This window comes from Fulmarus glacialis, unplaced genomic scaffold (genome assembly GCF_000690835.1).
Source record: "Fulmarus glacialis isolate BGI_N327 unplaced genomic scaffold, ASM69083v1 scaffold2931, whole genome shotgun sequence".
In the NCBI taxonomy this organism is placed as follows: domain Eukaryota; kingdom Metazoa; phylum Chordata; class Aves; order Procellariiformes; family Procellariidae; genus Fulmarus; species Fulmarus glacialis.
In genome coordinates, this window is record NW_009194684.1 from 130961 (window position 1) to 155283 (window position 24323).

The following is a 24323-nucleotide window of genomic DNA, read 5'->3' on the forward strand; positions in this document are numbered from 1 at the left end:
TCCTTCTGAAGAGATGTGTCAGTATCCCAAAAGGATGTATACTAACACTGAAAATGATGAACAATGATGATGAACCAGATACATTTATAGTTGTGAGAAAAAAACAACAGATGTAACTTTTAAACTTTTTTCTTTTTTTAGTGTTAACCTCACTTACAAATCTGTAATAAATACAATGTGGTTCCAAGTCTTTTGCTTGATTACTCTGGTTTTGTATGCTAAAGGATTTACATTAAATAAAATGTAGCATTTTCAGAAATCATTTTCCTAAGATAATACTTCTTTTTTTTTTGCAAAACTGAAAAAAGAAAACATTTTTTTATTGATGTTGGAAGCTGTATTTCTTAAAGATCAAGCAAAATCAATTAACACTACTTCAGACATAGTATACATCACTTTACAGAAACAGTAGTTTATGGGACATTCAGTCAACATACTGCTGTGCATTTGCTGAAATACATTTATTGATTACTTATCAGATGTCTTATATTGTGTAGTTTACAGGACGATTACACTATTTGCCCAGTTCTGGAATAAGTTTTTCCAAACTTTTCGAAGAGAACAATCGATGGTAACACTGTTTGAAAGTCCTAGAGAAATGAGAGAGACAAAAAAAGTGTTAAGTTTGGCTTTACCTTTTTACCATGGTTTTACCTTTTTTTTTTTTTAAAGTATTTTAGAGCTCTAAATATCATCTTCTAATTAAATTTCATTATACGAGTTAGAATGTAAACTATGCAAAATAAGGTATATGAAACATACATTATTATATCATATGTACATTACTTTGAAGAAGAGGACAAGAATTGAATTATTAATTGCAAGCAAATATGTATTTCAAACTCAAAGTAACTATAGGCACTGCAAAAATTTCCTGATCCAAAACCTAGATTTTATAGTCTTTTGCAGATCGTGGTATACAAAATTATATTCTACTCCCTGGCAACCAGATAAGTTAAAGACAGCAAGATATCCTTGCAATATTTTAACTTTTCTACTTTGTTGAACATTAAAACACGGATATTAAACCAGCTTCATGAGAAATGGTAAAAAATGAACAAGTATTAGTGGCAACAAATTGATTAGGAGTTCTGGTAGAAAAAATACAAGCAGGGTGATTCCTGAACATGTTTTTTCCAGGAAAAGTTCTTGGTTATTACACTCAATTTTTTAAAACACAAATGCTTACAAATCTAAATTGAATGAGAGAAATGCAGGTGAACCTGTGCCTTAAGAGTACAATGTTAATACAGCAAACAAACAAGAAAGTAAAAAATGCTAAGTATTCTAAACAGTATTTTGATTTAGCTACTTCCTAATAAACGCATGTGGTAAATGATTAGCAAGTCCGTGGTGTTTAAGATCAAGGTTTTAAAGCATTCTTAACAAAATTATTTTCTTTGACCCTGAAATACTGGGAATAGTATCAGCAATACAAAATATTTGTTTTGCACTAAAATTGTTTTCCCTTTCTGAAAGTAACATGGCACAGATAAATTATCAGCTTTCCAGGATCTGATGATTAATTTTTAAGAAAGAAGTTGGTATGAACACTTTCTACTGTTTTCTGTTGTCAACATGATGTTCTGTGAAAGTGCATGGCAATGCAATGTCTTCATAAAATGTCTGAGGCCATGAGTGAATGAAAGCTAAAATTTTTACCTTTTCAACACATTTCACAATGTGAAAGGTCTGGTTTTCTCTGAAAAACAAAACGAATTTTTTTTTTTTTTCTGAAAAATGACATGAAGCAGAATTATCATTCCCTGGATAATTTAGATTTAGCTACTTCACAGAGCACAGTTCAGCTGAATCTCCATAAACAGACAGAGCAACTACAACTTCTGGTAAGCTTCATGCAAACACTGACATGGCCCACCTCAGTTTCATCTGCACTGCATATTGCCAAACTGTGACCATATCATTTCTTACATCTCCTACTTAAAGTTGTTTGGTAAGATTCCTCCAACATTCTGATGCATAAATCTTAAAATAGCAAGGTAGACATATACATTCAAAATGAAATACTCCCTGTGTGGTGTGAAAGTGAGTACTGCCCCATTCTTAACTGTTCACAAGATTTAATTTTTAATGTTTCTCTATGCCTTGTACCGCCCAATTTCTTACCTAACAGAAACAGCCTATTTGTATATTTTCATATTAAGAATGGCAGAGTATTTTAATTGTCATTGTGTGTTTGGCATCACAAGCACCTTCTTACTGCAGGAAAAGTTGTCCCTATAATTATTATAATAAATATTATTATAACTCCGGCATAACTGCAAATAGTTTCCTTCTAAAGTGAAGCTAGTTATATTTAATTCAGTAAATTCACCAGGCTAATATTATTAATGGGAATGGAAAAAACCCCAGCTCTAGTTGCCAAGAAAGCAAAGAGGTAATACAGCTATAATTTAGGATTAAGCAGTAATTCAGAGCAGATACAGTATCCTTTATTTTGAAAATAGGAAGTATATTTTTAATTTACATGCAGGACAGTTAGGCGCAGTTTAACAAAAAAAGCAGTGAACTTGGGGTGAGACAGGGAAACCAGTAAAAGGTGTACAACCCCCACATCAGGATAAAATCAGGAATGGTAAGTCTGAGCATTGAAGAAGTCTTCATTTGCTGGAGCAGACGGCTTTTGCTATTAGGATGCCTGGCCAAACAAAAACAATTGGCTGCCAAAATTAGCTCCTTGGGACGATTTAGGAGCCTTTGAAATGAACAGTTTTTTGAGCTGGAACTAAGCCCAGGTCCAGCTTCAAACTCAAATCAAAATGACAAAGAGGAAATTTTCTGTGCCACACGCCCCCTCAGTGTAAGATTACTTTGGGTTGGCAGCTGTACTGTTTATCTTGTTATTTAAAGCTATTTCACTAGATACTCACAACTGAGCATTTAAACAACTGGCTCCGATTATGACGACAGCAATTATGTTTGACCACATTTAGGAAACATCACACAGTCTGATGGACAAATAAAAGTGTTGCTGGCTTTACAGTTAGACTAATTAAAGAAGTTTAGAATTATACTAGATAAATGTTGCACAGTATGCATATAAAATATAAATATCTTTTTAGGAAAAGAACCCCAGCCATTTCTGTATTTGAAGATATAGATTTTAATCAGGTTTCAACAGTGTGAAAAAGTAAGGCCTGAAAATACCACTTGGCCTTGCAAGATCTACCTCACAGTGCTGAAGAGAGTCTATCCCACTGTATCATTTTGGCAGCATAAAGGAAAAGGAATTGCAAGCCATGTTCTCATGTCTGTCTAATTTGACGGTGAAATGTTGGTTCAGGTGAAGCACTGCAATGCATGGCTGGTTGATTCTGGTAGACTGCCAGGATCATCTTGAATTTAATCTGATTGCTACATAGCATAGAAGTTATGAAGTTATGTAGATAATCCTTTTGAAGCTGCAAGAACGAAAGTTGTGAGTGGAGAAAAACAGGCTTCTTCAAAATTATTTTCACCGTCAGTCCCTCATTGTTGGTAGCTGGAATGAATTAGCTTACAAATATGAATTCCCACATATTGGTGAAATTGATCCTACAGTTTTGCGGTCTCAGGATCATAGGAGCATGGAGCTGAGCTTTATGGAATTTTTCCACAATGCATTCTTAAATCATGTCATATAATTCTCAGCATCAGAGACTTGTAATTCTCAGGACCGAAACCTATTTTTAAATTCCCAAACAAATTTAATATAACACTTCCTTTTTAAACTTGTCAAGCTTTGACTCCTTTCACTCTAGTAAATTGTAAGTGACTCAAGTTCAACTGACAGAGCTTAACAAGACTTATGGACCCTTTCAATATATTTGACTACTTGACTGTCATGTGTACTCATCACTTCTAAACAATGGGAGTCAAAAAAGGTGACATAAAGACACCAAAGATTTGTCTCAATCAGCACACTGATGTAATAGATTAGACTTGCCAAATGCTCAGATAGCTTATCTTTGGAATGTTATTGTTAAAGCAAATTCTAAAGAGATTTTACATCTGAGTATGCAGACATACATAAATACAGACCATATAGAAATAACATTGGCAAACCAAGGAGACCTTTTAGATCTACGTATCAGCTTGAAGGCCTTTGAAAACGCATTCCCTCATATTCCAGTGATAAATTTGCACTAACAGTGTTTCTTTCTGAACAATTTGAGAGTACTGTACAATTTCCTGTAATATAAAAATGCACTTTGGAATGAGATAGGAATTACAATTAAGTATCTTCTTGGAAATTTAATGAAGTAGAAAGTTAGCTGCTGCAGACCAAAGCAAGAATAGGCAAACAGCATATCTATTCACAGATTTTAAGGCCAGAAAGTACCATTATGACCATTTATTCTCAGCTCCTACATACACACTTCGGGTAATTTCCTACAGCAAATCAATCAAGTCCGTAATAATTATGAATCTGTTAAGCATGTGATAAACTTGGAACAATAAGCTTACAATAAACTTTTGATACCTGATTTACAGCTTTGCATAGTCTTTCTGTGTAATGACAAAATTTCATTTTGTTGCATAAATACAGATTTGGTTGCATAAATGGAGATTAAAGTTGCATTAGGTTGTATGAATGCAGATTTCCTTCATAGGTTAGGAGAAGTAGCGTGTGAAGGTGTTTCAAAGATAAATTGTATAACCTCTCTAATGAAAAGTACTCTACCTCTAGCAGTGATTCAGAGCACCGAGTCCTCTTCTGAGCCAGTCTAACAATACTGAAGACACTGTGTAATTGCATGATGTCAACCATAACACCATGTGCTATTCAAAAGGTAAACCAATCCATGAAAGGTTTGGATCTCAGAAAAACTTTTTTGTAGTGCTGGAATTATGCTGGAATTATATCTGTTGAGAAGAATCAACGGCAGAAGGAATAACTGAAAAGAGGGCACAGCTGCTAGAATCCTGATTCTACCTTCATGCTATTGAATAGTAAAAACAGGGAACAAAACTCACTTTGCTTTAGCTTGAAATCAACATCCACAGGTGCACATCAAGACTTTAGAGGATGCAGTGGGAAATTCTGCATAAATGTCCATGCGGTAGTTACGTCCTTAGTGTAGGGTAAGCCCACTGAGCAATCTCGCTTCCCCCACAAGGCTGGGACACAGCTCATGTGCACACCTCATTTGAAAACCAGGCAGTACTGCCAAGTGCCACTGTACAGCCATAGTCCACAACCCGCTCTGTTTAATACTGAGTGGTCATATTTAAGTATTCCCTATGATCCTAATGCTCGTAATAGTAAAATTAGAGTTTTAAATTGAGCTGTCATAGTAAGCCTCCTGACCTATTAATAGCCATGGAGGTCTCTAACAAGGAAGCAAACCAGAAATGGCAAGCTGTTATACAAGTAAAATGTTGATCCAGCTAACTTTCATTCTTAGCAAATTTATCAATACTGGTTAACAATACTTCCAACTAGTACAGGGCCTTCTGACATGACAAAATGAGTGTAACAACCCATTCTGTCAATACAACACAAATGTCATTTCAAGTGCTCAAAACCCACTAAGCTACCCTAAAAAAGATTGATTTATCTGCTCCAGTGTTTCTTTGGGGCAAACTTTTCTCACAACTGAAACCAATTAGTGGGCCTGGCACTTGTAGTGCAGAATGTAGGTCAGCATCAAGTAATAAAAAAGTATTGACTTTTCTCTGTCTGTAAGCAGCATGAAAGGGGTGCCATGGCCTTGTCGTATATGAAAAGAGCTCCATTAATTTCACTTATTTCAACCAGGGCTGTCAAATACTAATGCTTCTATTGCACTTTTCACACAAAGTACATTGACACCAATCTTGGCCCCAGTGAAACAAGTTTACAATATTTCAGTCAGTAAAAGGGGTACTATAATTTTTAATTCCCTGTTGTACATTTAGTCTCTTTAAGCAGCACTGCTCATAAGACCTATTGAGAGATATGAGCTGGGACATTAATAATGGCTACACACTTCTTCCCATGGGCAACAGAACCTATTTCTTGGGCATAGCTTCAACAGCTAATTAGCCATAAAGTTCAGGACGCAGTTGTTTGGCGTAACTGTTTTTTTGGCTGGTGGGCACAGACTGCCAATTTTGCTTTCCACTGTGGAGAAAGATCCAAAAACGAGGAATAGGTCTTCTGTGACTTAAGGCTATAAAATTGAAAAGCTAATGTGTTAACCAATTGGGTCAACTAGCCCCTTCAAATAAGAGATAATAACAAAAGCCTGGATCATGCCTTAGGGACTGGATCTCATTGTATCAGTGCAGAGGTATTGACTTCCAGGGAAAAGCGTGCCTAATCGGAGTTCCCTGCGCTACAGTGGACAAGTGACCACTGCTGTGATGAAGGGGGCAGAATTACACCTTTCCCTATTCAGCTTGCCAGCGTAATGCAGAGGAGGAGAACTAGGAGCCATCAGCGAACTCCTCCTTTGACTGTCTACTACTGCTACCAATTCTAAACCCTCTAAATTTTGTTCTTTTGGGTAAGTGCAATGAAAAAACCTGTGCTTCCATGAAGACTTTATGAGCTTCTCCATATTGTGGATCGACACAGCGGTGGTCAAACTGACCTAAAATGTTATGATCCTGTTTCCCTCTATTCTCTGCAATTTCCCTAAACTGCCTGCTTTTTTTTTTTTTTTGCAAGTGAAGTTTATGGTTCTTCTTGACAAGCTTGAGGGCTCTGAGTGAGATGTCTAACTCATTCCCTAATTACTTCCTGCAAATGCAAACATCATCAACAACAGTAAAACTGATTTAAAAAGACTGGGTGACTATGGTAGAAGGCAATTTCCTACTTGCTTTAATGACTTCGTAAGTGCAAGTCTTACCCTTTGAATCAACTTGCTATTAGATCTTAAAATAAAATGATATTGTATAGCCATCATAAAAGGCAATTTTATAACCTTTTGTGTTACGCTTACATCAGGCAAGTTTTTTTACTTGTTAGTTTTAGTCTTTTATTGACATTATGATAATGTGTTGTAAAAAAAAAAAATCAGGAAATTATGTTCACAGTAGGAAATCTAACAACATTATTTTAATATCCTATCTTCCAAACGGAAAGAGAAAACATTAATTGCTATTTAATTTATGTAACAAACATTTCATTATTATTACACTTAAATTTTCATGGAGATTTAAAACTATCACTGACTCTTACACATTTCATCTTTTGAAATTACAAATGAGGAAACCAAACTCAAACAGTGCTTGCTAGAAATTATGAAAGATATCTAATTATGTTTCATGAATTTGAAAAACCACTGATCTGATAATCACATGGGTTTAGATACTTCCTGCATGATGTGTCCAGTACGAGCAGCGCAGCAGTGTGTGCTCCTCTGTGACAGTCTAACATGCAAATTATAACTCTATTCCTCCCTTTCTCTAATATTTTGAGAAAGAAGTGTTCTGCTGCTAATCTGTGCTCACTGAAGTTTGCTTTCTTAGCTCAGCAGCTAAACTGTGCTAATCTGTGCTTTGGACATAACTGGAGATAACTGGCTAACACAAGTCAAGCTCTAAAACTTCTCGTCCTCATTTGTGCAAAGTAGGAGAGGATGTGTTCTAGCCTTGAAAAGAGCTTATTTCTGCTCCTGCATGGTTAGAAGCAGTTTGGACAAAGGAACAAAAATATATCCCACTGTACCCTTCCACAGCTGCACAAATTAAGCTATGACATGACAGAAAATAATGATGGTTTTGAGCATGCAATAGTTTAAGCCATTGTACAAGGAAAGTACAAATATTTCTAAATGAGTAAGATATTTTTAAATAGCTGTGTTCATTAAGGATTACAAATGTGTCAACGCTTACAGTGCTTTCTCACAAGCAAAGGCAAATTATCTCTTGGCTTTGATGGAAGTTTTGTGCAAGGAAGGACAAAGGAAAAAAGGGAAAGGATTTGGTCCAGTGAATTACTTTTTCTCATAAGTATTGGCTCTCTAAAATTAACTTGGGATCTGAAACTAACCTATCCTTTTTGTCATGTGTAATATAACCAGCAATGAAGATTTGTGGTCCAAATTTGCATTTGTTACATTTACTTAGTACCCTGCAGTCATTGTGGTTGCCCAAGGGGAAGGAAGGGTTGAATTCCCAGCTGTACCCTGTAAGTTCATTTATTCCATTTATTGATGATCTGCACGCCAGACACTGTCTGGTCCTTCCTCCCAAACATGTACTAGCTTTGCAATGCTTTAAAAAGAAATATATTCTCTTTTATAAATAACTGTTCAGATAATGAATTTATTTATGTGTATAAAGCTAATCTACTGAAGAATAATAAATCACTTTTATGTAGACACTTTTCAGGTACTTTTAGACATAATCAGAACCAGTATCAATATTAAAAGTATAGTTTGCCACACAAAGTTACAGTGCATGCTGTACCATAGTCAATGTTATGAAACAACATCACCCAAATTCTGTTCTGAATGTCTGTATTTGAATCAAAATTGCCAAAGATAATATTCTATTTTTGCAACTAATGTAGCCTTTTTTTACAAGTAAATTAAATTAAGAAACCAATGTGAATTTCTCTGCAAGCTGTTTCATACTTGGATACCCTTGAACTTTACTGAATCTGGGCTAAAAAACAAATGTGCAGTTGAAATAGTTCAGTAGGTATTCAGAATCCCAAGAGGTGTTTATTTGCTATTGTCATGCAAATGTCTCCTTCTTGCAGGGTATTTTAACAAAACATTTTTGAAGAGGGGAGTAGATGTTCATCTTAATTTATTTAAGATGTATAAATAACATTGTCAAGTATGAAAACACCCTGATGAGTAATACATAACCCTTTTATGAAGTTATTAAATCTGAGGTGGAACTATGCCTAACACTACATTCCTGTGTACAGAAAAATATAGACAGTCTTTAAAGCATCTGATGAAAAAGTAAAGAACATATTTTTATCATAGTGCTTGTATTTTTAAACCAACTCCTTGTCCCGTCCATCACACACTCTGCTAGCAACAGGACTTGTATTACAAAATAATGCACTTAGGGATAAGTATCTTGACTTATGCCATTTATAAGCTGCCCCTTTCATTGTCTAATCTGTTCAACCACAACATTCTCTTTCCAGCTGAAAATAAGCCAGTGCTAAGTGTTGACTGCCAAGACAAACTCAGAACCACTTTTAACCTGCTGGACTAAAGCCAGAAAATATTTAACCTGCCAAGATCAAGTTGTAACTATCTCTAACTTGCCAAAATCATGCCACTAGGAGTTAAGGAGGAAAAATTCTGAGTTGAAATCTTCAAGTGAAAATATTTTTTATCTTATCAGGTTAAGTTGTCTTTGTTTTAAAAAAAGTTGCAATAATTTAGAATCAACAACAAAAAAACCCACATTGATTGCACTGTATTTGGCATATGCAGCAAAAACAGTACTCCAGTTAGATTTCATCTGGTTTCACATTGTTCTGGATGACACTTTCAAACCTGATTGCATTCTGAGATGAAATGACTAGATATGCAGATCAAAGGAGAACAGTGGATGCTGTCTAGCTGAGCTTTAGCAAAGCTTTCAACACAATTTCCCAGAGAATGCTTTTAACCAAGTTGGTAAATTATAGTCTAGATGTGCAGACTAATAGATGTAATAACTGTCTGGAGTATCAGGTTCCAAGGGTAGCAATGAATGGTTTGTACTCTAACTGGAACCCGGGTACAAATGTATTTCCGCAGGTGCTGTCTTGGGACCTATCTTGTTTAATATCTTCATCGATGACCTGGAGGTGGAGATGGAATGCACTTTCATCAAGTTCATGGACAACACCAAACTAATGGGTGCCATCAATACACTCGAGGACTATCATTCAGAGTGATGTAGACAAGCTAGAGGAATGGCCTGACAGAACCTCACGAACTACAGTGCAGACAAATGCATCTGGCACAGACTAACCCCAGGACCAAAGCAGGCTGGAGGCTGACAGCTGCGTAGCAGCTCTGCAGAAGAGGACCTGGGGCTCCTGGTGGGCAGCTAGCTAAACATGAGTCAGCAATGTGCCCTAGCAGTGATGAAAGCTAAAGAGAAAAACAGCTTTCCTGTTTTGTAAATATAAGCTACCTTCAGAAAATATTGAAATGATCGAACAGGAAAAGGCCTTTCTCATTTTGCAGGCAGCTTACTTTGGAGAACAGCTAACACTAGAAAAATTACTCATCTCCTATCCAGTGTTCACAAATGTTCTCACTAATCAATGAAACTGGAACAATAGCTCTTAGGCTAATACCTATTGTTATTTTTTCTGTCTGTATTTATTCGTATATGATAACATATCTTCTTTGTGTGTCATATTTTTCTTCATTTTTCAATGGCACTTTTTCTCTTGTGTAAATCCACCAGTCCTTTGATAGAGTTCAGAAATAGCATCAGCAACACTGATCATTCACTCAGGTGCCACAGATTTGTTTTGGCATTGACATGAAGCTAGTTCTATCAAACTAAGAAAACTTCAGGGAGAGGAACAGTTGATATTTATAGCCAAACATTATTTCAGATTCAACACTGTTCAGAAAAATGAAATGGATTACACATATTAGCACAAATTAAAAAAATAGATCGATGAACACTTCAAAAACTAAAACCATGCTGTCTTAGTTCTGATATGAATACATGTTATATATACTAAATGTAACAACTTGTGCAAACATTCTATGGTAGTACATAAGCAAAAGTTTATTTCATTTTTCAGCTGGATAACTTCCAAACTAAATTCTACACTTCGTTGTCCATGTTGAGGAAAAAATTTAGCCTTAAACTTTCTTTAACATCTATGTCTTTAACGTCTATGCAGAACTTTCAGTGTATAGCTAAGTAATATTATATCTTATAAATGAACAGGAACTAGGAATTTTTACAATGTTTTATATGCTAATTTATTCATTGACAGTGTAGTAGCAATATAAGTTATACTGTAAAGTTTCCCATACTTCTCTGAGGACTTTGGATTTGACCTGAAGTGTTGAAATTCTTTAAATAGCAACACATTTCGGTCTTCCTCCTGCCAAAGGCTTGGGCATCTGCAAAACTACAAATCATGCCAAACTCTTTGAGTGATATATGGAGGACCACAATCCACTAGGAAATAAGCTAAGACCAACTCATTCATTTCATTTAGGTCCTTCAGTGGGATTTGAACCATCCAGCCCACAAACCATGTCTCATGAGATTGCAGCATACATCCAGCCCACAGTAATAATGATTCATATACATATATGTGTATATGCTTTATTGCTACCTTTAGCTGGATTAAAAGCAATATATCAAATTTTATATTTCTGCTTCTTTTATTAGCTTTCTAGCACTTGATCAGCTGATAGAGGTGATAATGAAATGTTTTTTTATAAACTGGAGTTTGTAAGTCCTATCCTGAGAATGTAATATTTCAAAAAATAGCCTAAGCTTTGGGGAAAAAACCAATTACAGAAACAGCATTAAAAATGCCAAGCACTGGGCAGAAGCAATTCTGGATCAGTTTAAAAAAGTGATTGATGAAACTCTAATCTGAGCTGAAGGAAGAGTTTCACGACAAGCTGTGACCATTCCACACACTTCATTAGCTGCCATAATTAGCCTGGTGTTTCAATTTGTTAGAACTGGTGGGGACAATTTTACTCAGAATGCAAACATCAAAAACCAGGGTGCCTCAGACTTCAGAAGAGGCTGATGAGAAGCTTTTCTAGTCTCAGTTAACTAAAAGATTAATTACAGCTGATGGGAGGCTGTACTCTGATTGTCACTCTGTCTATGTGCATTACTTTTAGCATTAGAAGAAAGACATGGTTGACACTACACTGCTCAATCAAGCAGCTTCGTATCAGCGCACAAAGTCTGTTAATATGTAATGTTCTTGTTGTTTCTCTTTTTCTTCTTTTTTTTCCTCCCTAAGTTTAAGACTTTCATACTTAACAAGTTATACTTTAAAAGAACGGGGTATTCAGTTGCTAACGATAAGCACTTACCACCTATGCTGCCATTCTTCATACAACTACAGGTGAGAGATCCTAACACACCTCAAAGCTACTGATTGGGAATATTATTAGTTCCTATTATCACAGTCAAAATGTAAATTCCTACTCAAATAGTCTCATTATGGAAAACAAAAACAATACAGTTGTGAAACAGATACCATGGGCATCACAGCCTTTATATCTTATCATCCCTTTACTTTAGGTGCTATTACCTTTGTACATTAACTCATCAAAGCTTGTAAGGTTATTTAAATGAAAGTGAAGTCTGAATTTGAAGTGCAAAGGTTATTCCTTAATAATTCCATAAGTCTCATTCTAGAATACTAACAGATGGTAATACAACTACTCATAAATAACTCCTTATGTGGATATGCCTTTCAGTTTCCCCACATATTTTATGCTGAGATCAACAAAAACTATGAGATGAAAGAATATAGTTTCTTATCTCTATCATGGTGGAACATCCTTTTAACCTGAGCTTATAAAGGGCATGTTGAAACAAGCTCTTCATTGCATTAAATGAATAAACACTGAAGTGTATTCCGAAGTGAATATCATATTACTATTTAAAATGAAGCAAACGAGTTCAGAGTTGATTCATGATATAAATTTTAAAGAAAGAAGCAGTAGCTACTTACATCAAACCATTAAAACAAGCAGTCTGTATTACTTAGAATCTCTCATTCACTCCAATGTAAGTGCACAAAGCTATCTTTTACTGTGATTTTTCCTATTCAGGGGATGTAGATTACTCTAAAATCCACTTTACTGCACTGAAGTCCTACTGCTTTAAGAATAATCTGCTCTTGCTCTCTGGAGAGATCATCAAAACAACAAAAACTTGCAGTCTTTCTCTTCAGCTTGGGCATATACCTGGCATAACCTCTTAGAATCTATCCAGAACAGCTGTAGGTACTGATAACACTACAAATTATACAACTATTCAATCATAATGGGTCAGTGTGACAAAATATGTCATTCAGGCATCATTTTAAGATACAACATTCTGCAGTCGTAAGTGTATCTATTGCAAGAAATCACCAGAATGTGTGCTTCTGATCTTAGACTTCAATTGCAAACTCAGCAGCATCGTGCATTTAAAGATGAGATAAAAAAACAGTGTCTCTTTTTCTATGAAAACGGGTAACACCAATTTTCCTAGAACATTCTTTCTAAATAGCATTTATCTACATATTGATTATATTCATTATGGGCCAGGTCCTTATCTGATGCAAATTATCCTAGCTCCATGAATAGATCTCAATTATGCTAGGTGCTGAGGATCAGTTCTCATACCTGCATTTTTCAACACTTATATGGACCATGTAATTCTTAGAGGAATGTGAAAAGCTTTCTGTTACTTTCATTTCAACTCTATTTAACCAGCACAAACAAGGTCTAGGTGAGTAATATCAAATAATAAGTGCTTACTTTTGCAGCTACGTTCCATAAAGAATTTTAAGTGACTTCAAAATATAGCCTTTTTAATTCAATATTGTGGCAAATTGAATTGAGTTGAAATACATTACGTTTGGCAGATATATAAACAAATAACGGTTGGACTTGATGATCTTAGAGGTCTTTTCCAACCTTAATGATTCTATGATTCTATGATTCTATGATAAATCTACTTAATTCCAAGGATGCTGAACAGCACATCCAAAACTATCATCAAAAGACAAGGCCAAGCACTTCCCAGTTTAGTGTGAGGATTTTCAATTCCAACAAACAAAATAATATCCAAATAGTGAACACCTAAAACCAATATAAACAAAACAAATTAGGTGTAACTTCAAACTCTACTGTTTCCAGCTCAACTGATTATTGTTTTGCATTAAAAGCTCTGCCACAAGTTACTATAATGTACTCCAAGCATGTACTGAAGGAATTGGTATTGGATACTGTATTTCTAAAGTGTTTCTGATTAAACAAGAGGCTTTAAAATGTTTAAGCAGTGTGTACAATGGGGATTATTTAGAAAGTTAAAACATACATATATTTCCCTCAAAGAATTATTTGTTAAAGTTAGCTCTTACTAAAAAGCAAGATTTTCTTTTATGCCACTAACATACAAGTTACATTATTAACTGAGGAATGTAGGCAAAGCAAGACATTTGTCATCCAACAGACAAATGACACAGGATTGCTAGTTAGACAGTATAATAAGTACCATCTAATTTTCTCTTTCAAATCAATTTATTCTTCAAAGCCTTGGATCATCATCAAGGGACCGCATTTTCCCGTTGAGAAATTACAGCACTGAAAATCAGGTTTTATAAAATATTCAACTAGTTGCCAACAGACCCTTACAAATAAATACTAGAATGGATTTGATTAGAAAAGTGGTGACAGTATCTTTTCTTATGCAAATAACTGAATGGTTTGACTCTTCTCAGTCACTACTTTGTAGTATTCCCTAAAATCAGACCCTGTAACTCATCAGTAACCTTCACCAGAAAGTTTTTCCAGTCTTTCTTTTCAGCCTTCCAGTTATCCAGATTCTTTCCTGCATTTATTTAAACAGTAGCCAGGAATACATTTTCTATATTTTAATTTGCTTCACAGTGTTTACCTTCCTTCTACACCTAAGAAAATAATTTGAAAGATCACTGATAGTTAATAATAATTCGCATTATGTATATCAAGAATAGCATTTTTCAAAGGCAGCCCAGCAGTGGTGACCTTAAGGAATTTCCCAAAGGAAACAATCTACAGCTCAAGAACCTTTCCAATGGGAGCTTTGAAAGTGATCTTCATAACAAAATGTATTTCTGTAAATATGTCATTCAGTAAGGAATCTGGAAGAATCATTATGTCAACTGTCAAAAATTGAAATTGTCATTTGCTTTCCTGGAAGACTCAATGGGTGCATCTGAGAGATATTTCATTCTAGTCCTGTGAATGAGAGGTAATATCTGGTGTTCCCACTGTTGGATATGACCTACTCCTGCCTTTTTTAATACATTTCCTTCTCAACAATACATTATGACATTTACTAAAAAAAGCAAAAATTTCGGAAGTAGAATTTGCAAAAGTGACTTTAAGCCATTTTTTGTTACCAAATTTCAGAGACCACTTGCTTATTAAGCTGGTCTGTGACATTAAATTGGGCAACGCTGCTCTTTTTTTGTGCTTCTTAACCAGGTAGCCAAACACCTGAGCTCCAAAGAGCTCACAGCTCTGAAGAGTAATGCGGCTGTGGGAATTGCCTTATGTGGAGGCAGGGAATTACTGAAGTTAATTTTCACATGAAGATACAGCAGCGTTCTGACTCACAATGGTTGTTCTGAGAGCAGAAAATATATGCTACAGTGTACAAAAGATAGACTTTTCATGAATAGTATAAGATGTATTATCGTAGGACCAGATCCTTGGGTTTAAATGATTTGGTTTGGTGCAGGACTCAGGATAGGAAGAGAAGTGACAGAAAGTGGCCTTATCTTGGAAACAGATAGTTGATAACTCAAACTAAGGGTCCATTTGGAGCATCTCAATAGATACATCAAATCGTGCCAGCAGTAATAATCGTACCGGAGCCATGTCATTGGCCAGGGATTGCTGGAGTGCAACACACATTGGCAACAACCCTTATTATCCCTGACATGGCTCATGAGGAAACTGGTAGTATAACAAGCAAACTCTTGTTACAAATCATCTAATAATTCCCCTACAATAGAGTCACTTCTGGCTGCCACATTATGTCAGGTCTGCATTGCCTGGGAAAACACATTACAGTTGGATTGGGGAAGTAAGAATCTCATATTCAAAACATATGCTAGCTCTTCTCATTGTATATTAGTAACTTCTGTCACAAAGCGTCCTAGTAAATAGGGCCTTAAAAGTTTTAAAACATGTAATAAGGCTGATAGTACAGATGCACATTCATTAGCCAATATCACACTCTATTAGAAAATATACTTATGTAATCTTTTTTTCCTAATTAAAATTAAAGGAAAACAAGCAAATTCCTTTTAAAAATTTGTCATGGAGTCACAGTCTGAGGGAGAAAATGTTTAAAGCTTCATACATACATTATACCTATCTCAAGTCCAATCACTGCAAGGTTAGGAAAAATGGAGTTAAGGTGAAATTTAAATAAATTTCGGTATAGTCAGGGGTAGAAAAGCATGAATAGAGTATCAAACAATTCTGCCACATAATGACATCCTTCACGAGACACATGATTGTTGTGAGTAGTGAAACTAATTTTCAAACGGAACAAATCACGTCCCCCCTACTCCCCGCCCTATATTTCCCTGGCAGTAATACTATACAAAGATAAATTTGCTGTGGAACCACAGGACACAGTGGTCTTAGAAGAATGTGTAAGAAAATGGGTTGGCCATAGCCATGTAGGAGAGTCACACTCACTTTCTAAAGCACTGAGATTTTGAGGCCATATTAGGTTCTCCTTGTGGACCTCTTCCCAGATACCTGGAAATTACCTACCTGATAATGTGATTCCACTTGGGCCATAATGTTGAAACAATGAAAACCACAGAGGCTATTGAACTTTCAGAGGCAGCAGACTATATAAAATAGGATTAATTCCTTGGACACACAGACGGTTCTCTTTTTCATCATAGAAAGTCCAAACTTAGTGAAGTCATATGAGAGGAATTATGCAGTTGAGACATTCATAGAGATTTGATCCTTATGATCTTCTTCATGGTAGAAAGCAAGTCAAAGATCAAGAATTTTTTCCATAGTCTGTTATCTCTGTTATCCCAGATAGGAAATTTCTGCCAGTTCTTGGACAAAGAGCCAAATTTACACCTACCGTAAATCAATGAAACTCTATACTTTGCATTATACTTACGTTGTAATAGTCTTTATGTAAACTCTGGCTTAAAATACATACACACACTGGTGTTTATCTGCTATATATGTCATGATTTAATTAAATACTTCTGCAACTTCATATAATCTCAGTTGAAGGCAATCACTGTCCAACAAAATCTACGGAAGCTGTTGATTGTGCCTTTATCTATACGGGCTGAAGTTGAGCCTGTAATTCTCTGCCTCTGGTGACAAAGATGGAAGCGATATAATTTATATAAGGAACAACCATTGCCTGCTCTAATGGCTACACAATACAGTGTGAAAATGCCAGTAGTGTTGACTATAGCTCAATTTCTACTGCTCCACCAAAAACAGAATTTTGGTGGTGGTGAGTTACAAGGGTTATTTTCCCTAGCCTAGGCAAGGCCATGACAATCAGAAATATTTGAACTTGATATTTGATGAGTGCTGGCAGTACTCTATAAGTGATTTCTACGTCTAATTATTTAATTATTTCCCATTATTAATGGAATGAAACAATTCAAAACAAACAGCTAGAATGACTGTTTTGCAGGAAGCTCATAATCATCAATTTATACATGTAGAAATCTTCCTAAAATTATATCAAGCTGGCCTGTTGAACTTGAAAGACATATTTTATCCCAATCAATGCATAAAAGTAAAATTATCCATAACTAAGGCATGTTTCTCTGCTGTACAGTTCAGCTGTAATGATCCCCACACACTGCACTTGCACATCAATTATGATAATCATAATCACGGTCGTTAAGCTGAATGTTCATTATTATCAGGATGCTGGTGACAGCAGATTCAATCATCGGGTGCAATGGGCAGGCAGTCACAGTCCCACCCAAGTTTCTGCAGGCAGTGTTGTGCCACATTAAATCTATGATGTGTTCCACATCCCACTCCATTCCAAAAGCTGTAGACGGTAAAGGTCAACTTTATGTTCTGTGCAATATGCTTAGGTTCTCTAAATTAATTCTTTGCAGTACTGGGTATTTTTATGCTTTGTAGATAATAAAATTCTGTTTAGGGCCAAAATGCCTGTGCAAATAATGAAACAGTAATGCAGTCATACTGTAATTCACCTATAATAAGGCATCAGAGGAATGAATCTATCAGGAAGGAACATCTTAAAATGTCACTTCCTGCATTTTGCAAATAAGAAAACATTAAATATTGTCATTAAAGTCAGTTTTCTAAAATGCATATGCAAACTAATTCCAATACCAATTAAAGGCTGTAAGCTATCATTTCTGCCTCAGTAAATACGAACATATGTGAGTGTTTTGACAACTGAAAGATTATAGTTAGTGTATTTGATCCCTTGACTGTTCCATACATTGGAACTTATCATTGTAGATAAATTCATAGTGACTGGTAAATTTTTTATATTGATACTTCTCACATAAATTTTATCAAAGGCACTCCAAGGTATATAGACATACGATATTAAACTTAAAATACATAAGCATTTTTATTTTTATAGTGATTTACAACTGGGTAAACCAACTAGATTCAGTTTCACTAGAGATATAGTATTTCCATTTCTTGTTTATTTTTAATGAAGAATTAGAATACAACAGTTTTTCCCTTAACTCCCAGAAACTTCTTTGAAATGTAAATGGAATGAGACAAAAATTTTCAGATTATAACTAGATGAAAAGAAGAACTATTAACTTTTCCTCACATAGACATGGTAATTATTATGTTTAGAGGAAGTCTATGCTAACACCCTTTCATTTTCCAGAAGAAATATAACAAGGCAATATTTTTCATTGTTGTTCATTTTGCTTCTAAAGTAATTATATAATTTACATACTAATCTTTTTGTGACTTGAATTAAAAAGCATACTTATAAACACATGAAAACTTCAGGAAAATACAACTAAGACATGCTCATGAACATACACAGGGAAACCTTCTTCTATGTAGTTTAAAAGAAAAAAGCCAGCTAATATCAGCTAATATCAAATAATACCTCAGCAGCTCAGAGGGGTCATTGATCCACTGACCACTGAACTGACTCTTTGGAAGATCTTATACAGTAGTTTGTCTTACCAGCAATGATAAGAGAAACTTCTCTAATATAATACTGTCAGAAGCTGAATATACATCATGGCAGGGTTATGTTCAGGTTGTAATACAAGTTGCATGCACAAAAATATCACCTCATGGGAAACTCAAAGGAGTGTTGTGTTTAGCAGACAAAGTGTTAAGCAAAAATCTGATTTTTTTTGTAATATTTTGATACATGCCCTTTAGCCTTGTGATTCATTAGAACAGGATAATGTTGTTCATAGTACTGATATATACGAAATGTTAATACAGTTTAGAAATAAGAAAGTAATAGAGTTCTTTCAAATTCAACAGTTATGAAAGTATGACCTCACACCTGCGTATAGAACATCTTCCATTAAAATATAGTGAGGAGGTGGAGGTTTTTGGTTTTTTGGGGGTTTTTTTTGTTGGGTTTTTTTTTCCCGATGATAATGACCCACTAAAGCAGCAGGTAGGTCATAAATAGCTCTTCCATCCTCTTACCTCTCTGTTTGGGTAAGCACTCCTAATTGAAGCTTCATATTAATTTAGAATTGGGGTTGGAAGGCTGTATGTCATGCTGGGTTAATGTATACAGCTATTCACCTTCAGAGATTTAGGTTGAAGTCTATCCAAGATCACAAGTAAAGTGAGTTTAGTTGTTTCAGCTAAGCCCATAATTTATATAATATTATATATGTGTGATATGATATACAATATATCTTTATACTGTTTGATATCATCTGAGCCTGATCAAGAACTGCTAAGGAATGGAAAAGGAGTAGTCTTTACAGAACAAGATGAATACCACCAATAAGACTTTTAGATCTTTTTTATGTATCCTATTTATGATGTGGGACTTCAGCCAGTCAAAACCTCCACTGATTGCTTTTGAAAGACAAATTCAGATCTTTTTGTTTGAATGCTGATCTTTGTGCCTTTATTTGCAATGAGATTTAATTAATGTACGTTAAAACACCAAAAGTTTACTCTGAGCTAATTTTTAAAGCTTAAAGTTTTGAGAAAGAATTATTTTTAAAAATATTACTTCTCAAACTAAGATTTCATGGAACTTGTTATATATTTACAAAGGTTAAGTTACTTTCAGGGAAATAAGTAATCATATCTTACAAAATCCCAGAACTGTTTAGGTTGGAAGAGACCTCTTGAGATCACCTAGTCCAACCCCCGTACTCAGCTAGAGCAGGTTGCTCAGGACACTGTCCAGTTGGGTTTTGAATACCTCCAAGGATGGAGACTTCCCAACCTCTTTGGGCAACCTGTGCCAGTGCTCTGTCACCCTCACAGTAAAAAAAAAAGTGTTTTCTCACTTTCAGACGGAATTTCATGCATTTTAGTTTGTGTCCATTGCCTCTTGTCCTATCACTGGACACTACTGAGTCCGAGAGGAGTCTGGCTCCCTCTTCTTCATTCTCTCCTATCAGGTGTTTATACACATTGATAAGATCTCCCTCAAGCCTTCTCTTCTCCAGACTGAAAGTTCCAGCTCTCTCAGCCTCTCCTCCTACAAAAGATGCTCCAGTCCCTTAACTATCTTTGTGGCTCTGTGCTGCACTCTCTACCAAGTTCATTATCTTTCTTGTACTGGGAACTTTTAATGTGATTATGATTCCTAACACAAATAGCAGTAACGCAAACATTACACAAACCCATGTTAGAACATGTTCTGAGGAAAATTACCTCTTATAGCACTACAAAACCAGAAATATATGAGATGCTCCTGACAAAGAAGGCAGTTTAATGAGACTTAAAAACAGGTATTCACTAATTTTCAGAATTTTCCAAAGAATGTAAGCAGTAAAATATTTTGTTGTTTTTAATCAGGTTTTGCCATAATTTTCTGATGGTTTATCTTAATGTCCAAGAGTAAATATGCAATCTCTCTTACATCAGAAAAGGCAATACAGATAGAACAAAACTTTGCAAAACTTATATAACCAAAGCTGTACTTAATTAGGCTTTTAAATCCTTATCTTGTAGGTGGGTTGAATTTCCTCAGAATGAACGTACCAGAAAGAGAGTCGAGGAAACCTGACATCTCATCACATCAGCTGTAACTATGTGATTTTGTAACATGCTAGAAAGATTCCCATTGGATTCCATGATCTCTGGATCAGGCCCAAATTCACTTAGTTCTAATAAAATAACAATCTAAAAAAGTAAACCATTTTTTAATTTTTGCAGTGACTTACCTTGTCTACTACCCACTTCTTAGGCTGTACTTCTCGGAAGTGTTTAATTCCATAAGTTTCTTGGCCATATTTGCCTGACCTATGAATTGATGGGTCGTACTTCTCATTTTTATGATATGAAGAAAATGGCAGAAATCTGAAATTCAGGAATATTTAAAAATCAGTTATGCTCTACTCTAGATGCACAGGGTTGATGTAAATCATAGATACCAATGCTACAGGAAGTGACATGGACACATGTTCCTGCTATTTTCCACTACCTTCTTAATGTTCTCCCTCAGTATTGTGAGGGGATTACTGCAATTTCTCCTACAGCTGCTTTTAAATTAAATTTGGAGCCAAGAGATATAGAGCTTCAACAGGATAAAATGAAGACTTTCTGTACAAAGATATAACTTGGTTCACTTGCATTACTAGATTATTACTTTGGCTGTAATCTGCACTATCAACTGGTGTGATGTGAAGAATGAGCAGGGTTAAATTTGCTGGGATCTGCATGTTGACACCTCAAGTCTTAGCAGCCAGTGCAGTCTGTGCCAGCTGTCAGTGGTAGGCACACACCATGCACAAGTATAGAGCTCATTTCTGGAGAACTTCTCATCCACTTTACAACTCATGTAGGCCCCCAACACATAACCTCAACCTGATCATTCCATCAGGAAAGAAACATTTCAAGCATGCCAGCAGTACAAGCATAAACCAAGGCAAATTTGCACCATAAAGAATCCTCCCTGTACCTTGAACTAGGTATGTATCCTTTGATATCTGTTAATCAAAGCTAAATAAACCATACTCTCATTTAGCAGAATAGAAACTTACACAAATAATACAGTTGACTTTCACGTATTGGCAGACCACAAAGCAAAGAAATAATTTCTTCTGAATTCACAAATTGTGTACTTTACTCTCAAGTTATAATTATGTCCTAATTAGCTATCTTTTGGAGCCTGATTCTTCCACCTTTGGTAATACTGATGGTGGACTCCCTGCTTACATAGTGCCACTGAACAGTGAAGCACCAGCTACCTGCTTTGGGCATGGAAGAGGTTTTCAGATGGATGTCCCTAACTCTTATGGCCAACTACAGGTTTTCTGGGTAGGTTCCACAGCAAAATGTATGGAGGAAGGCGAAAAACATCTTATATATAAGGGATCTGCAAGAGACCCTACAAAGATGTCTAGTTCCATCTATTTCAGTTTGCAAGAGAGTTATGAGAGCAAACAAGTACATTTTAATGTAAAGTAAAACCTTGTGAATTAAGCTTATCATTGCTGGTATTCTGAAAAAGCAACATGCATTCTTTATTCTACAAGTGCAGGAAAAATTATTATACAGTAAAATTAGAAATATATGCTTCAGAAGTTTAAAACATCACTTTAACTGCCTTGACAATAGGTGTAGTTAATTAAACCTCTTCCTAATTGAAAGCTTTTCAGAATCCAGAGTCCCTATAAGAGTTAGACAGTCAAACAAGTTTTTTATAAAGATGGGGATTAAAATACCTTTCTTTGTCTCTCAGCTGATACAGACTCACAAAATTATTTGTTTGGACTAACTGATCCATCAGCAACTGTTTGAGTGTTTGTTTTCTTAAATTACATTTCTTTCTTTCCACTTCATAAAAAGAAACTATTTTAGAATCTTACCAGCTATATCAATTTATTCTATCAAGTACCACAAACAACTGCAATGTAAAGTTAGCGAAAGAAAAACACTGAGTTAGCAGACTTTTAAATTAGTAGCTATAGTAGCATGTGCATACTCATGGGAAAGGACACTCTCACATAAGACAGATTATGGTACTTGCAATGCTAATTTGCACATGGGATGGACATCACACACACACAAAAATTAATGTGGCCCCAGTGTCCCAGAGAATACATCGAAGGTGCTGTGAGCCGGCTGCTCCACTTGCAGTTTTTATCACTTCTGAATTGCATTTTAATAGTACATTTTTCTTTTGTTCAGACATGAAAGAAGATTGCCTTTCTCAAGGGATTGGATAGCTGAGAAGACAAGGCTAGCAGTTTAGGGATCTGCCCATATATGCACAGAATTTAATTGAGCCATAGCATTCATAATTTAATATGAATACTATGTCTGTAAAATTTATACACAAAATGGAAAAAAAAAAATCTTGAGGAAAGTAGAAGATAAAGTAAATTATTATAGTTTTCCCTGTAAAATTTCCTACATAGAGGTTTTGATTTTACTGTGGATCAGTTAATCTTTGTCTTTTTGGCAAACAATTACTCAGAGTAATCTATATTCTACCATGTTTCCAAACAAAAAAAAAACCATATATTGTAACACTTTAAGACATAACTAACAGTATATTCTATATGTAGTTTAGCACAACTTCTGCATTCTCTGCATATCTCTTCTAAGAACATTAACTGGAGCATGTGCCATACAGCCTGGAATGTATGTCTATGGCTGAGTAAAAAAAAATTAAAGCAGCTATGAATTTTTCAGGAAGAACATTGAAAATATAATAGGGTATAATGGTATATAGTAGTCTAAAGTAGAAACTTTCTTTTTTTCCTTCTGTCTATAGTTCTGCTGTCAGAGCCAGGTGGGCAGATCCTTATAGCGATAATGATCTAACTACAAGAAAGGATCATATGCTTGCAAATTCAATGTCTGTTTAAAGGAAGCAAGAATTTTCATTACTCTATGTGAATAAGTAATTTAAAAGAACATTAAAACAATTTTTTCTGTTAAGTAGGGTAACCAAATTAATGGGAGTCATACAAAAGTCATTATACCCCCACAACCAATAATCAGAGTAAAAAGCAATAGCACTGCAAAACACTTCAGTAATGGTATTGTGTTCTGTAGCTCTATATATACACCTGACACAGCTTTTCCCCAAATTAATGACAGTATGTGCTCTGAATGTGACAGAAAAGAGTGACGGAAGGAGAGGAAAATTAAATCCAGACAGTGGTATGATGCCATTAACAACTGCACAAGTTTAGATCTCAATAGTTTTTTTCCACAAGAAGCTCACTTACAGGATTCTTACATTTGGGTTTCAGCTTTTCTTTGCGATTTAAGTGTAAATTCAGAAATTCTTAAAGGTTTTCAGTAAATATGACAGAGACAGAAGTAGTAGGATCAAAGAAGAATTAAATTCTGTATTGATGTTATATCGTGCCATAAAACATAGTTAGTATAGCTGAGCCTTTCCAAAAGTTGATGATTTAATGGGAGGTGAACTTTCCCTATAGAAATAAATTTTAAAATGACTTTTTTTTTCATTTCATT

The 24323-nt window shown here is 35.3% G+C and overlaps 1 protein-coding gene across 1 annotated transcript in view; it reads right to left on the reverse strand.

The window, feature by feature from the left end:
* Nucleotides 1-509: 509 nt before the first annotated feature.
* Nucleotides 510-24323, reverse strand: part of SPATA17 (spermatogenesis associated 17) — a 53496-nt gene continuing 29682 nt past the window's right edge. The window contains exons 4-5 of the mRNA XM_009587847.1: nucleotides 21053-21188; nucleotides 510-590 (exon numbers count right to left, since the gene is read on the reverse strand). Coding sequence (XP_009586142.1) covers nucleotides 510-590; nucleotides 21053-21188 — 217 coding nt within the window. The remainder of the gene's footprint in view (nucleotides 591-21052; nucleotides 21189-24323) is intronic.